Source organism: Oryzias latipes, chromosome 9 (genome assembly GCF_002234675.1).
Source record: "Oryzias latipes chromosome 9, ASM223467v1".
NCBI classification, from domain to species: domain Eukaryota; kingdom Metazoa; phylum Chordata; class Actinopteri; order Beloniformes; family Adrianichthyidae; genus Oryzias; species Oryzias latipes.
Window position 1 is genome coordinate 26,397,760 of NC_019867.2, and position 17,739 is coordinate 26,415,498.

A 17,739-nucleotide genomic window follows, 5' to 3' on the forward strand; every position below is an offset into this window, starting at 1 on the left:
TAGACCCTCCTTCGCGGTAAAGAAGGAACATGTTATGGAACCATCGAGAAATGTTCATTTTAGCAAGTTTTGACAAAAACCTTGCATGATCCAGGATGTCTTTATACATGTCTGCAATTATCTATATCTCTTTACAAGGAAATACAGAAAACATTTAAATTGGTAAAACTACAGCCACTAAACAACAGCTTTTATTTTACTCACTAATTTTTTAACAACAGTCAAAAAACATAATCATACATTCTCATGTCATCTGTTTGTCACAAATACCACATTAACCAGAATCCAATTGCTGAAACGCTTTTATGTTCAACCCTTGAAGGAGGAACGTACTACGCTACTCATGCCCCTCCCCATCCACATGAGAACAGGTTATCAGAGCGACTAGCATGACCAGCAGCGTGTACAGTTGTCAGATGCCATCAGCTCAACTAGGTCCAGACGTCGGACTGTGGCAGGCCATACGCACTCCCACAGTGTCTGGAGGCAGTACTGCTCAGAGTATTTTTAGATCACGCCACCTTATAGGCGCAGTGCGGTCGCATCACATCTGTGTAGTTTAAGTGTAGCTCTCTTCCATCAAGGTTATGTGCCCTTTTAACAAGGACCTAAGGTCAGTCTAAAGGCCCAGCATTGATTTATTGTGACAGTTTTAAAAACATAAATAAAACAATGTGTGAAACTTGTCTTGTTTGGATCAAAATTGTATCCATTGAGCCAAAACCTGCTAGATTAAAAACATCTATTTATAGTTCTATAAATAAAACATATTCATTTTGCACAAATATTTAACTCTGCAGTATAATGAGATCTCATAATTTAGATATGGAGTCTATGAATGAGTCAGAGGTTACCAAACATTACCTGTATGTCCAATACAAGGATATGGAAGAGCTTTTAAGCCAGAAGTCTCATTGGAGTAAATGTTATTCAAAGGGCTGGTGTCACGGTTCAATTAAATAAGCAACTGGCATCTAAAATGGCATTTACTGTCAATGTCATAAAAAAAGGTACACAAAATTATTTAGTAATTGTAAGCCAAGACATACAAATATGACACATTTTCTCTACTCTGCTCATGTCTTTATGGAGAGATGTAGGCTGTCTGCTGGCAAAAAATGTGCAAATCTGTACAGAGCATGCAGGAAGGTCTAAGATCAAGGTCTAATATCGCTTAGGGAGCCCGCAGGGCAAAAATGTTTATGCACTTTTTTTTCATTGGTATGTCGGAGGTTGTAGTGAATACTTAAAAAAGATGTGAGAGTAATGGGGTGTATCTGTCTGAGACAAGTCGTTAATCGAATTGAATCAACCTAAACCGTTGTAAAATTGTTTCAAAATAAAATATATTGACAATACTGGAAAGTAGCATTTGGATTGAGACATGGTAAGTTTATTAAAAAGTTATTAAAAAGTTCCATCACAACAAACAACATACAGGTGAAGGCAGCAAAAAATTATCAAGCTATCTTTCTAGTCCAATGAAACACTGAATTTTGCTAAGACATGCGACTATACAGTGTGGTAGAATGTTCTAATAATGTTCTGTGTGTATGAATTTTAGCAATAGAAATTTTGAATTTTTGGCTAAAGATGTCCTGGAGGTCAGTGAAACGGATTGTTCAAAATGAACCAATATTGTCTGAATTGGATCAGCAGCCACAAATTGTGATATGAATCAGAGCAAATCGTTACACCCCTTTAGGACAATGTAGCCCTAAGGATATTTATCTATTCTTCAACTTGAAAACAACAACACCAACAAAATGAACATTATCCATGTCCTGTTGTCTTACCTTACCAAAGTAGTGATCTACTGTCATTTTTCTTATTAAATAGCTTTGCCAAAATCTGAGTAATATTGTGATGGATGGGAACAAAGCTATATAGTGCAAGCTTTTTTAATAAAAAACATTCAACATACTGAGTAGAATTGACCTATAATGTGATATTTACCTTTTTTAAGAATAAAATCCATTCAAACCATTGACTTTAGCATTTACTTGCTAAATTTGCTTGCTTTGGTTTATTAGTGTGTGGCATGTACCATATGTTTGCATGTAAGAATGGTCTTTGTACAATCTTGTATTTGGTTTTATAGAAATTACAAGACTGTCAAACAAATCAAAGTAAAATCTATTTTAGCTCTGAGGTTAAAGCACAGGGTTATGCATGTGTTGATGTAATACTCTTTATGTTGCACTGGTCCTTTAAGAGACACATCCAATGCTCCCGGATGAGAGTCCGGTGTGTGAGAAGCTCTAGTGAGGAGCGTGAGATTTATTTTTCTTTGTTTCAATTACGCCTCAGGGGACAGCAGGGTCATTAAGTCTTTTACGTTTGCTAAATACAACACATTCTCTTGAGTACATTCATCCCTCCATGTGATCATTGTGTGGATGAGTAACGTTTTGGTCTTAGGTTTGTGAAGCAAGTAACCAAGTCATGTTTCTCCCCTATTAGCATTGATTAATTTTTTAGAAGATAGTTATGGACTCCTAGTTATTTTGTTTTACAGAGGAAAATATGCATAGACGTTTATCCTAGAGTTCCATGAGGGTGTCGTGCACTTTGCTTAATAAAATCAAAGTGAATAGTATCAGGCATAATTATGTAAAACTTCTTATTTTCCTTTCGTCTTTTTCATTTAAGAAAAAAGTTTTTGGGTTTTAGATTCGCACAAATCAGCTTCCTCCATCTAACCCTGTCTTCTGCATCCTCTACTCTAACTCCACTTTCCTTCATGTCTTCGTTCACTGCATCCATAAACCTGATCCTTGGTCTTCCTCTAGACCTCTTGCCTGGCAGCTCTAGACTCAGCATCATTCTACTTATAGATTCACTGTCTCTCACCTGGACACGTCTGAACCATCTCAGTCTGGCCTCTCAGACTTTATATCCAAAACCTCTAATATGTGCTGTCTCTCTGATCCTAGCCATCCTGGTCACTCCCAAAGAGAACCTCAGCATCTTCATCTCCGCTACCTCCAGCTCTGCTTCCCGTATTTTTCTCAGTGGCACTGGCTCTAGGGCTGAACAACATGGCTGGTCTCACCATAGTTTTGTACTACTTTCCTTTTATTTGGGCTGAAACCGACACTTTTTCAACCCATTCCAACCTGCCTGCACTCACTTCTTCACTTCACTTCTTCACTTAGTCTGGACTGTTGACCCTAGATACTTAAAATCCCCCACCTTCTTTATTTCTTCTCCCTGTAACCTTACTCTTCCACTTGGATCCTTTTCACTCACACATGTACTTTGTCTTTCTGCAGATAACATTAATTCCTCTCCTTTCCAGGGTAAACCTCCACCTCTCTAGCTTCTCCTCCACCTGTTGCCTGCTCTCGCTACAAATCACATTATCGTCTGCAATCATCATAGTCCATGGTGATTCCTGTCTAACCTCATCTGTCAGTCTGTCCATCCCTATTGCAAACAGGAATCGGCTCAGAGCTGATCCCTGATGTAAATCCCACCTCCACCTTGATCTCCTTTGTCACCCCTACAGCACACCTCAGCACTGTCTTACAGCCCTCATACATGTGCCGCACAGCTCTAACATACTTCTCTGTCACTCCAGACTCCCTCATACGATACTACAGTTCCTCTCTGCTCAGTTCCCCATAAGCCCGATTCTCTAGATCTACAAAGACACAGTGACCTTCTATGACCTTCTCTTCTGATTATGTAAAACTAATAATCCAATATAGTATAGAGTCCTGTGACACAAGAATACATTTTGACCATTTGTAAGATAGGAAGTCAAGTTATAAGTTGTGTGTTTCCTCACCTTTTATCAAGAGAACAGTAAAGTGTGTTAGAATGTGGGTCATTGTTACATAATGTGTTAAGTGTGTGCTATGAACTGTAAGCTGTTGACGTCATATTACATTTGTTTTACAGCATGAAAGGCTATGTTTTTTTGGAAAACCCTCTCTGGCAAACAGGGCCCAATCTCAATTAAGTTAAGACTCAAGCAGATGGGTTTTCCCCAACGAAGCAGATTCCTTCCACAGTCGTAAATAAACTAACATACAGTTTCATGTAACGAAAGATACAAGAAGAGAATAACTCACTTTTAATTTAAGTGAGAAAGAGGGTTGTGTACTATTTGAATGGTGTATTCATTTGTAGTTCAGCTTTCATTTGTGTATATGAGAGTCAATTCATAAATTAGCATTTAAATACAAATATATTTTCCTTCGTTTTCCCTGCTTGACTGTTTAATTACTCTAAACTATACGTTTTTCTCTCATTTGCATTGTGTTTGTATAAAATCTTTTAAAAAAGTGAATTACTGTAAAAAGTGGCATAATCCTTTCTTTGATTGGGTCAAATGTCAACTTTAAACTTTGTAAAGCAGTGTTTTTCAACCAGTGAGTTGCAGTACCCTAGTGTCCCATGAGAGATGATCAGGGGTACCGTTATAAATTACTCAATTCCGCTTAAAACATTTACCACTGTAAGGATATCTGCTCTGTGTTCATCCAGACAGGTCCAGGTTTCTCACTGAGCAGTTAGGATTATGAAAGAATATAAACTACTTTTCAAGACACCTTGATAAGAATGATTGCACTGTGATTTTGCAGCAACTTTGGCCAAATGCTCTTGTTTTGGAAAAAGTCTGAATTATCCTTGGAGGTTTAATCATATAACTCATCAATCTACGCAATCAGATGTGGTTAACTTCCAGTTTCAACAAAAACAAAAACAGCTACAGATTGCGTTTAGCGGTGTTGCTTCCTGCAGGATCTGGTGTCAGATCCTGTAAAAAAGGGCATAATATAATGAGGCTCAGAGACATGAGTCTGTCTTGCATCAGCGCCACCGTTTGTTCACTACATCTCTCAAGGTTCATTGGGTTAAAGTGACAGCATTTCTTGTGCTACTGGAAGCTGTCATAAAGCAAAACAAATACTTAAAAGAACAGTCTTTCCTTACTGCTAATATTCTTCACAAAAGCAGAGGTAATCAGTTTTGTTCTCCTTCAAGGTTTGTGTTGGAGCACCAACGAAATATGGACAACCAGAGATTCCAGTGTTTGGTCCAAAAATGCATGCAAGATCCTGGAGGAACTGGTACATTATGAATACAGACAACAGATTTTCTCTTTTCCTACATTTGCAGTTGCTGGAGTGCCTTGTCATTGAAAACACTGATGTGAAAAACAGTAAATCTAATCTGTATAATTGCATGAAAACATACAAATAAGATACTTGGATTTATTGAGATGCTGTACGACACATATTGCTCTAAATCTGTTTGTGTAATGTTGCTCTACACTTTATTGCATTAACCAAAGCCTCGATTTTCAAAAAATAATAAGACTTTGTCACTGAAAAATTCTCACCTTTTAAAATGAGAGTGTAAATGGTGTAACCCAGAACACTAAAACAGTAAACCTTTTTAAAACAAATAGGTGAAACCTGTTCATTTACGTATTGTCCCTATAGTATAGTATAGTATAGTACAGTATAGTACAGTACAGTACAGTACAGTACAGTACAGTACAGTATAGTATAGTATAGTGTAGTATAGTGTAGTATGGTATATAATAATATAATATAGTCTTAAAATTTGGAACCAAAACAGCTCTAAGGAGCTTTTTGAAGCACAAGATCAAATTTTCTATTTTGAACATTGGTGGAACAGCCAACCAACTGTGTCCTTCTGTTGTTGGTTGTAAAAAATAAATCACTTTTCCTATCACATAGAAGCCCACTAAATCTATTGCTTCTGGGTGGATCCAGTGTCTCCTCCTGTTGGATTGGTAGGTCCTTGTAGCGAGGGCTGGTTTGAGTTTATTGAAACTTTGAAAATGTCATTACAAACAATAATCTCCTGCAGTAAAGACATAAGCAGATTGATGTTTGAATGCAATCAATACATGCTCTCGATAAAATATGTGACTTATTGAAAACTTAAGATAATAATTATAATTGTGTCTTTTATAAACAACAGCATAAAATTGGTCTCCCTTCCCATAAATAAAGACTTTTTCTTCAACTTGAGCTCAAGCAAACAATTAGCCCAGTTTAAAAAATATACAATCACATGTCAGTATTCCCTCCCTACTCCCTAACAACTAAAAACTATATTGTGTGGGACTATCTAGTGCCCTGGATTTTTAAAGCAAATCGGACACCATGCTCAATACTTTTTTTTTTTTTAAACGGCAAATATGATGTCACTGATTTCACAAAGTAAAAATATAAAAAATGCAAAAAAATTTGAAGACTATTTCTGAATGCACTGTGTTCTGATGATAAAAACTTTGATGTTTTATTTAAAATATACATCAAAATACTTTTTTTTTCACAAAAATTGTTCAAATGACTTGTGGTCTATACCAAACTAGTGAGCATGGATCCCCAGTGGTTTTCTGCAGAGACTTTTAAGGAAATTTTCTAGGGCACTGGATTGTGGAGTAGTAGATTCATACAGCACTACAATATGTGGAACACACTATATAGTGCACTATGTAGTGAGCAGTGAAGGAATTCGGACACAACGTATGCAGTTGTTGTATGCAACCTTGTGTTGTTTTTGTTAATGTTTCCTTCGTTTAAGTAGACTTTAAAAAAGGCTGATCCGTTTCCTGTTACTCCTTCACATTGCTTTTTCAAAAATCAATATTGGCCCACAAAAATAAATAAATACATACATTGTACTTGTTCCCTTTTACTATTTTTGACAAAAACACACAGTCACTGATCCTAACAGCCAAAGATTGCTTTCATGAACTATTTGAAGTACAGGACAAAAAGGCAAGATAATTTGACATCCTACCTGTCACAACCCTATGTTAAAACAAGATGACCGAAGGCCTTTTGCTGTTCACGTTCCTGTTTGTGATGCCACATAAAAAAAAAACAGATTTGTGTGAAAGCCAATTTCCCCACTGTCACAGCCAACAGCAGCCATAACAAAGCAAAGCCAAACTCTGCCTGACAGCCACAAGCACTGCGCTAACAGCTTTGACACCGAGAGCAGATAGAATGACACTAATGGCCATACAAAAGACAAAAATGAGCTGCCTTTACCTCAAAATGATTACAGATTTTAAATCCCTGTATTTCATCGGTGTATTTTAGATGCCATTTGCTAACAATCCAAACCTGCAGCTACATCATTATTTTTTAAATGGATGGATTTTTGAAGATAGTCGTCTCAGAAAAAGAAGAAAAAGAATTACACCTGTCAAAAAAGCTCAGAGATTATAAACTTTCATATTGAGAAAAAAACAGATGGGTGTTGATACATACAGGTTAATATGTACTGTATGTGTGTAGGTTTTTGATGCCAACAATAAGTATGTTTGTAATATCTGAGTCAGGGTTACTACACTTTTTTAGCAATGGTTTTCCATATGTTTTCCAAATCCTTTGCATAAAGTTTCACAGAATTTCAAAAACCAAGTCAGTATTTATGATATCCGTTATGTTTTAAAGAAAAAAACTTGAATCTCAAGTTCTTTAAACTTCTTGATGGTTAGAAAAGTACTTGAGTAATCACTAAGAAAAAAGAAAATTGGAAACAAATTAGAGGTGTGATGCAGAGAAACCAGAATAAGTAGTATTTTTGTGTCCCTTTACATGTTTCAGTCTAGTTTAGAAATCCAGATTTTAAATCAGTGGATCTGAAACTTCATAAGAACACCCCTTGGCTTTAGAAATAATGTTCGCAACTATAAGAACAGTTATGCCAATCTAGAACACAAAAGCTATTTTTTTATTTTTTAATTCCTGGTTGTAAAACAGCTTTTATCCATCAGAGAAAGACATGCTGCATAATTGTCTGTCAAAAATGAGATGTGCTTTCAAGACACGTCAGAGAGGAGTAGGGGGCCGGATCCATCAATATATGGCTTTGTCTTCAATGAAAAGCTGGTGTCTCCTGGCATCTAACCACAGTACCACAACAGTCCCATTGTCCCCCAGTCTAGAAATGTATCACTGCTGTGTGTCAGCTGCTGTGGTGCATGCAGGGGGGTGGGGTGAGGTCACAGAAGGGTCAAAACGCAGAAAAATCCATTAACAATAAAGGTTTCCTGCAGCCGTGGCCTCAGGTTTCTATGTTTTACAGTGGTTACACAGAGGGTATTGACACACACATCAGGATTGGAGGAAACCTCGCGGGACTCACATTGTCTGTTCGGAGCTTCTTGGCCGGGCAGCCACCATCCACAGGATGCAGCATGTAGTACAGCCTCACTTTGTTGGCGTGTTTCCGACTCTGAGAGACAAAAGAGGTGAAATCCATTTAACGTCCTGCAGGAAGTATGAACTGCTTTTGGTTCAGCGTCAATTATGCATTCATGTGTTCTACTATGTGTTTCATTTAAAGTGAAAACTCACAGATTTGCATTTTTCAGCCCCTGAGCAGTGAGCGCTTTTATGAGGAAAACACCCCCTAAAATGTATGAAAAATCACTATCCAATTAAATTGTTATAATCCAGCTCATTGGAATTTAGACCTAACCACATTTAACAAGAGGCTCAGTAAAAGTGGACATAGTTGAACGTGTCCAACAGCAGCAACTATGTTGAATGCTTTCTTCTTTGTGGCTACTGAAAAATAAATTGCATTTTAAAAAAATGTGTTTCGTTTTTCTTATTATTATAGATAATCTTCTACGTAAAAAACGATTAGGAAACTTTTATCTTGCAAGCACTGAATGTGACAACGGTTAAAAGGTGCAGATAAATTTATTTTATTTTATTTTTAAAGTTTTAACAATGAAAATGCAGCAGATTGCATGAAGCTATTTGGGGGTAATGTAAATACAATTGTCTATAATTGAAAAACTAAACTACACTGATTTTGCTGAAACAGAATCCCTGCAACTGTTTACTTACCAAACTGTTTGCTCTCTTTGCCAGTGTGACGATCATGGACTTTAGTTTGCTTTTATCAGTGATATTTCTCGGTTTAAGTCTTGTTCTGTTTTGAGTGGTGTCCCCCTGTCACAGTCACACAAGGTTCAAGTCCTCTGTGTATTTACGTGTCTAGTTTTTAGGTCATCCTTGTCACGTTTTCTATTTTTTCACCTTTTGTTGCTCCCTAGTTTTTGCTCACGTTCATTTACTAAAAGTTTGTTTCTGTCACCAAGGCTGGTGGTTTCCTGCATTTCGGGCCCTCCACCACTGGTTCCTGACAGCCAAGATTTACTGCACATTTGCCTCCATACTGTATATCCGGATCAAGTAAAAATAAGTTTAGTATACAGCTTAAAAACAAGACCATAGTCAGTTGTCTTCAAAGCCTTTTCAACACCTGGGCAGAAGAGTTTAAAGCTTCAGTAGTTACTTGTGAATTAAAATGTATGAAGCTGGCATTGCAAAGAAGAATGAATAACTATCTAATTTATTTTGATTATAATTTGTTAACTTTAGTGAAAATAAAATCTGGAAAGGGATTTCTTGCATGTACAAATAAAGAAGTAAGAAAAAAAGCTAAAAGTCAGCTCCAAAAAAGGTGTTTCTATTGACCCATAACAGATTTCTTCACTCATTAAAAATGTAATAAATAATACTTTATTTTAATCAAAGATAATGACTCTGCAGTCATATCAAATAACCATAATGTTTTAGCAGGTTCTTAATATTCTGGACAATCATATTTTCATTGTATTGTGTTTAAAACAGTATTAGTTCAGTGTTTTTTCAGTCATTACCCACCGAATTTTTGAAAATGAAAAGACAGAGACAAAGCAGTAGCTTGAATTAATAAACTCGAACATATGATTTTATGCTATAGTTAACTCTAAAAACACAACAATGCAGCAACAGATTTTTTCGCCCTTTCAAATGTGCATTCCAGCTTTTAATGCTTCTAATGTCCCATTGCATTTATGCAAATGAAGTGTGCTCTGCTGATCCATGGAACTGGACTGAATTAATTATTGGGGCTTGGTTCACTTATTAGCAGAAGCTAATCAATCTATTAATAACAGATAGTAGATCAATGACAGGAAAGAGACAAAATTCTATGCAGGAAAGTGATTTATGGCGAGATCTTTTAGAGTTGAACAAGAATGATTCGTCATTAGTAAGAACTGAGATTTCTCGTGATAATATAAAATAATTTAGTTATGGAATGTTTAGCATGGAAGCATGTTTTATTGCTTTCACTGTTTTCTGTCAGGCTGAAGGATGAAAAGGTAATAGTATTTTCTTTTATACTGTCAAAAAATACTATTTTGAATCCTTTCTGGTCAAAGATGCAAAAGTGAAGCAGAGAAAAATGATTTTCCTTTGCTCCTTATTTCCCAGAAAATAAACAATTCCTAATATGCCAACTCAAAACATTTCTAAAAACAATAAAAGCAACGTATCAGATTAAATTTTTTTTACTCCAATCATTTCTTTTCTGTTGGCATAGAAATAACATATTGGCATTGAAGTGACATTTCTCTCATACAAACAAGAGAAAACAAGGAGGAAGGATTTCTATTCCAAGAATATTAGTCCTTCAACTTATAGAGGTGTAGCAAAAGAATAACAATTGACAATCAAATTTTTTTTCCTGACCTAATGCTCAAATAGCATGAAGGAAATAGATAAACCAGATTTGCAGCAGTAAACTGCTGTGATCAAACAACAAGCTCTTTAACCCGTAAGCAATCATAGTCTTTATGACTTATTATCACAGTAATAACTTCCACTTTACCTACAATTATGTCATTTTTGGACCAAATACTGAAAAAGAAGCTGTTGGAGATTTCTGTATAAACAAAACACCACAAAAAGTGACTTTTTTTTTGCTAATATCCATTTCAGGTACAAAACATCATAGGCGCAGATAGAATAATAATAAACATTGCACAAACAATATAGAAGTTTTTGCGATTAGGGCCTCCTATGTCTTTCTTTGTATTTTGTGTTTACCTACACACTGGTCACGTGTTTTAGGGCTTATTCCTTTCCTTTGAGGGCTTTTTGAACCATTTTGAGGTTTTTTTTCAGTCGTTGCAAAAACAACATGGTCCTTGCAGTCCTTGACTGCTGCGGGCCATAATAATAAATGTAAAGTGCTTTCATGAGCTATTCTAAAAGCAGAATGACCAAACACCCCTTTTTATTTCTGAAGATGGGGTTCTTAAAATAGGAGCTACACGGGTTAAGGACAACAGGTTTGTTCAACCGCCTCCCTTTAAAATGTAATAACAAAGGTATGCATTCGGAAAGCTGGATCCATCATGTGGGCGTTTTCATCTTGGCTTCTGAATGTTCTAGTGCTAACGCACATCTCCGTACAACCAGACAAGCTCGCTGATCCACTGTCTATCAGCTCAAAGCACACAAAAGTTAAACAATAATTTGGTTTAGATTTAAAAATATAGTTAAACATGAACAAAATAGTATTAATAATGTCAGGTGTCGAGGTCGTCCTCGCACACCTGCCTGAGGTTCTAGTCACTCGCGCCTGTTATGCATCCAATTAGACTGCCTTTATTAGCCCATCACGCCCTCCAGCCATTGTTGGTTCGTCTGTTTTCTCTCTATGGAAGAAACCACCAGATCACTGCTGGTTGAAGCCAAGTCAAGCCAGGCTGAACCAAGCCAAGCCAAGCAAAACCAAAACGAGCCAATCCAAGCAAAACCCAGCCAAGCAAAACCAAGCAAAGCAAATCCAAACCAAGCTAAGTCAAGCCTCGTCTGATTCTTTCTGGATTCAACTCCTCAATGCCATCATAGAACTTCTCTGGATGTACTGCCAGTTGCTTCTCCTGAAGATCTGCCATTCCCTTTTCCTCTTTCAATAAACTGCTCATCTTCTAACCTTATCACGGTCTGCATTTGGGTCCAGCTTATTCGTAACCTGACTATAGTAAAATTGAAACACACTCAGTGCTTTAAAAAGTTGATGACATCATAATTGATGACAATTGCAAAATGACTGAGGAGTTGTTTAAAGTTATTGCAAAATTTTAGCTTAAACGCTACCAGAGTTCAGATGACTCCATTTAATTAGGATTCAATTGACAAAACACACCTGAAATTATTATGATAGCACAGAAAGTCAGGGACAGTGAAATTAGATTATTTATGGCACAATATACAGATCTTACCACATCATTAAGCACAAAAGGGTGACAAATATCAAATTTAAATATCTAAAAAAATTTGTGTGTTAATAAATCTAATGTTTACCCACCAAAGGATATGTCATCACAGACCCACTCAAAAGAAAATAGTGTTTATGGTATTTTTAACATATTCTTGTGGCATCTTCCTCATAATGGAGGACATATAAAAGAAAATTAAGCTTCAAATTGTATTTCTGAATGTATTTTTTTCTTTTTTTTTCATTCAAATCTTAGAGGATCTGGACACGAAACTGGACAGGCCATTTATACAGCTTCACTCAGCAAACTTGCTGATGGAAAATAAATTCTGGAACAATCAAAAATGTGGATTGCAGTCTTTTGCTCATTATCCTTGAAATAGGAAGCATGGACACTGCTTTGCAGCAGATTATTGGTTTTATTAAGATATCATTTAATAACAATCCATTTCGACACATCACTTTATATTTGTGCTGTAGCCTTAAATCCTATACAGCTCAGCAAATATTTATAACACCAAAAATCAAATGTTTGAAGAGTTCGAGCTAATGTTTGTAGTTTGCAAAAGTTTTTGTAAACCAAGCAGTTTTGATTATAAAAAAAAAACACACACACACAGAATACACCCAAAAGGTTGGATGGTAGACAGGAGATTTGAAAAACTTACCTATTTTTTTCAAAAAGTGGTAACTATTTCAGACTGAGTGGTGAATTAAAAGGTTTTCTTAAGCATAAATTTGATACTAGATATTTCCAATTTAGGCTATTTGGATCTATAGTGTTTTTTGTTCACCATTCGTCATATACGTACCTTCAGGGGTCACAACAGCAAATCAACTTTCACTGATTGGAATAGATGGTTTAGCAGAGAAGTTTATGCCAGATGCTCTTCCTGACAGAACCCTGTATTTTATCTGGGCTGGGGACAGGGAGACCCAGACTTGGCCTTAAGCCGGGGATCATATCTGAGCCTGGGGTGGCCATATTCCCTGTGGAACTGGTTCTGGTCCTTGCGTCTTAGCGCTAGTCGGTCCATCTTTACCACTCTCATAGGGGGACCCCCACTCCTTTTGGGCAGGGGGGAGTTGGCCCTGCCTTGTTTTCTACTGGACTCTCCGCTGGCGGGTGGTTGCCTGGAGTGCGGAGTGAATCTCCCTTGGGGGGCCCTGGTTCGTGCCTGGGGTGGTGAACTCCTGGGTGGTGATGGGTTGCCTATCTGGGGTCGGGGACACTCTCTGGCAGATAAGACCTTGTGCTAGGCCCCCAACACAGTTTAAACAATGACGTGCGGTCAGAGCGCTGACTGTAAGGGCGGAGAAAAGGCTGCTGATGAGGCAAGCCTCGCCAGCAGGGGGCAGACGTGAGTTCCCAGATGCTTTGTAGCTACACTGTTGCAGTAGAAACAGAACAGACTAAGGAAGTCTTTCTCCAGCTCAGCATAGACTCATTAAACTAAAGGAAAATAAGGAAGCCTTTTCCAACAGATCATAGAGCTTTTTGTGGGGGAGGATCGGTGCATGGACTCAAAAAGTATGGTTTTCAACTTTTGTTTTTTAAAAATAACATGGGAGTAAGTGGAAAAAAATGTAAGTATTTGAAAATAAATTTTAGGTCTATAAATAATTATTTTTGATCATTTTTTAAAGACAACATTTGATATTACTGATGAAAGCTCCAGAATTTGAAGTTGGAATAATACCAGAAATAGTTACTGAGGGTCAAAATGAAATGTGTGCTGAACACATCTTTATACTTTAATTTGTTTACACTACATTTGAATAATTTATATACAAGAAGAGTGTTCTATCCATGTCTATGAAAGAAATATTCTCTGTGGGACAAAAATGTTATTGTGTGTATCTTATATGCTGTTACCTGCTGTTGCATGAATGGGGAAATATTCAGTTCTTGCAATTGTAAAATCTGACTCCAGAGGAGTCGGTGTCTCACCAGCCACCAACCTCACCGCACGTCACTGGTCTGTAGGTATACGTATGTGTGAGCTGTATTTGTATTGTGTACATGTTGACCTAATTGTCTGTGAAGATTTTTAACGCCAACAAGGATGTCTGTAACATTTGAGTGTGTCTGTGAACAGTAGGGTTGGGCGATGTCCCGTAAATTGGCCGTTGACGATGTTTGCTGTCAACCATCGGGATGGACGATGACATCGTGGGGGAGGGGGGTATTTTTACATGTTTCGTTCTTATATAACTGCATCTCTAAAAGAAGTAGTCCGCTCTTCACTAGTGAAGTGGACCGGCGGAGCGCGGACTTACAGCTTTGTGTTTGAGGGGAAGGGGGGGGGGGGGGTGCTTTGTTACATGAGCGCTATGTGTGGGAGATTTAAGACTGCGATCCGTCCCGCAGCTCTAGGGGTACAAGCAACCGAACTCAGAACCGGGTCTAAAAGTGTGTGTCTGAGCACAGCTCGGATCGTCAGCACACACAGCGGTTTGAGCTTCAAAGCAGAAATGTCGCTCAGTCCTTAGAAAACATTCAAACAATCACGCGGATTTGTGTTTCCAGTCGTGTCCCGACTAAATAAAGGCTGATGTTATTCTTACATGTTTACGTGCAGCCAGCAAGCAGCACCACCCAAAGCTAATGTTGTTAGCCCGTGTTAGCATACTGCTAATCCTGGCTTCGTTCAGAAAAAGCACTGACCACACGGATTAAAATTCAAATGATGAGCGAACAGGTGTTTCATAATAACCGTAACATTATTAAAAGCACGTTTAGAAGATCATCTCGTATTTTACCGAGCTGACATGTCAATGTATATAGCCGCTCGGCGCTGTTTAACATTGTTTTGTATTGAATTGTTACATTCAATAAAGTTTGAAAAAAAAAGCCGCTCGGCGGAATTCGTATCCTTCCGGTTTTCAAACCCTACTGCGCATGTGCGAATGATTTATTCCGACGGAAAGTGTGACCTTAGTGAACGTTTTTATATTCTGAAAACATTTTTCTGGGCCCATGTACACAGTTGGATTCTAATCCAACCATTGATCCGATCAAGATATTTTGTACATGTAACCGCGGCTTATGGTGTCGACGCGCAACGTGGCGGGGGCGTGGCATCACGATGGTGGTCTCTCCATCGGGATGTCAGTCACCCATCACGATGGACGATGATATCGTCAATCGGCACAACCCTAGTGAACAGGCCCCGCCCTTTTGAGTAACATCTACATTTGACAGCAACAGGTTGCCGTGTTTGTAATTCTAGCCCTTCATACTTTTAAATCATCATCTAACCTCTTCAACGTCCCCTCTTATTTTTTTCTCACTTTTATTTTGTACCGTATTTTCCGGACTATAAGTCGCCCTGTTTTTCATAGTTTGGCAAGGGGTGCGACTTATACTCCGCAGCGACTTATATTAGGAATAAATTGAAATAAATACATTGTTAACCCTCCTGTTATGTTCATTTGTGAGAAACAGAGATGATGTTCCTGGCTAAATTTGATGTATGAGGTATGTTAAGTGTTAAGAGTATGTTAAGTGACTCAGAGAATCAGCAAACCTTTTTTTACAATAAGATCTTGAAGGCTAAAAACATAATATTCTATTTTCCAATGATTTCATAGATTCAGAAATGCAATAAAAATGACAACTGTTTCTACAAATACAGGATGAAAACAGAGTATTAGTTGGCCAATGATGCTTCGTGAAAGGAATAAATAAATAAGTATGAGAAAGAATTACTGTGAAATTATTAGATAAACAGTCTGCTATGATTATGTTATATGAGTTTGTGCAAGTTATTATATCTTGGTCTCAGATTTTGTCAAATAAATTTCCCGTCAAAATGCGACTTATAGTCCAGTGCGACTTATCTGTGTTTTTTTCTACTTTATAATGCATTTTTGGGCTGGTGCGACTTATACTCTGCAGCGACTTATAGTCCGGAAAATATGGTAATTTTATCCCCCATCGCTAACATCCCACTCCACTTTTCAGCCTTCTCTATTTCCTTTTCCGTCCAACAAGAAATGCATACAAACATTATTAAAAAATAAAGTTTAGCCTGAAATGCAAAAGGGGTTTATACAACTAGACACCTTGTGTGTTTGAAGATTCATAACCCCGATCTCACAGTGAAATATGTCCAACACAGTTTATTTGCTCAGCTCCTGGACAAGAAAGGTAGAAAAAAAAAGTGGACTCATGCTATGCGTAAACAAGTTGCAACAGTAAAAACAATGGTCCCACTCCAGTGTTAGGGGTTAAAGAATAGACAAGGGGGCCACTCAAATATCATGATCTCTTGTCTGTCCAGAATAGTACACATTCAGTAGAGTTGCAGTAACGAAGCCCAGCGGTAGAATTTTCGCAGAAGTGGTTTTATGGAAATGCACAAATAAGTATCACCAGGTCCAACTGTGTGGTGAAGATCCTGTAAAAATGTGAAACTACAGAATTAAAACTATTCGTCTTTGCTTCACAGTCAAGTGTAGTTGATGGCTGATACTGAAATTTATTTCTAGAAATTACTATTCATTGCAGAGGGAGAAAGTTATGGGACTTTTTGATAGATACTTTAATTTTTTCAAATCTTTGAGCAGCTAATTAAAAAAAACAGAAACGTGTCATAATTCAAGTTGAAAAAGGTTTCGCTCCCACCTTGTATTTTTTGTTTTTTTTATAAAGGACAGTGGACTAGGTAATGCTCCTACTGAAACAAGCATTTATCATACAATGCACACCCTTGAAACGAAAAATGGTGCATGATCAAGTGGGACAGACCCATCCATCAACCAAACTTATATCCACAATGTAAGGTAAGGCAGAAAGTCGGCTCAACATCTCTGTGTTCAAATCATTGTCCTGTCCTCTAGTATTTGTCAGACAAAACAGCCCATTCTACAATGGATACTAACATCCCCTCAGCCAGCTCATATCAGGATAAGCAAAGCCATTAATCACAGCCAACAATCACACTCAGTGTCCAGACACTGACAGTTTTTCATTCTTCTTTTTTGACAGCATAATGATATGATGATATCTCCAACAGGCATGGCACCAAATTTAACTCATTTAGCAGCTGCAATGATTTCTTTGGAGAGTCTCTAGTTAAATTCCCACCAAGTTAAATTCCACCTCAAAGAAAGGTATAAGGTTGTTTCAAAACTTGAGTTTTGAAAGACGGCAAGTTTGGTTTCTGCTCTGCACAGCAAGTGTCAAAAAATCCTTTGGCAAGCCAATGAACTCCTGATCTGGCTAGCCATCAGTAGCTGCGTTTACATGGACAAAAGTAATCGGAAAGAACGCCTGATCGGAAGAAAAATCCGTCATGTAAACACGGCGTTCGGAATACTCTGCCCCGATCAGACTCGATCGGATCAAAATTTCTTTCCGATCAAGATAGGTGGGTTATGCCGATTGTTTATCCGATCGTGTTGCAAGTAAACAGTTCATTCCGATCATGTGTCACTACTGCTCTGGTTTAACGTCATGCATAGAAGGTGTGGTGCTTCAGAGAAAGCTTTGGAACGCATACGGGACTTATTATAGCTTTGTGTTTGCGGACAGGGCGGTGGTTACGTGTGCGCTCCGGGGGGGAGGCTTCCGACCCACCGCTCTGGATGAGCGGCTGCCGGACTCAGGAGAACTGTGTCTCCGAGCAGAGCTCGGACCACCAGCTCACACAGCAGCTTTGG

The 17,739-nt window shown here is 37.8% G+C and overlaps 1 protein-coding gene across 1 annotated transcript in view; it reads right to left on the reverse strand.

The window, feature by feature from the left end:
* Positions 1-17,739, reverse strand: part of zmat4 (zinc finger matrin-type 4) — a 173,865-nt gene that overhangs the window by 101,619 nt on the left and 54,507 nt on the right. The window contains exon 3 of the mRNA XM_011479572.3: positions 8,149-8,238. Within this exon, the coding sequence (XP_011477874.2) occupies positions 8,149-8,238 (90 nt within the window). The remainder of the gene's footprint in view (positions 1-8,148; positions 8,239-17,739) is intronic.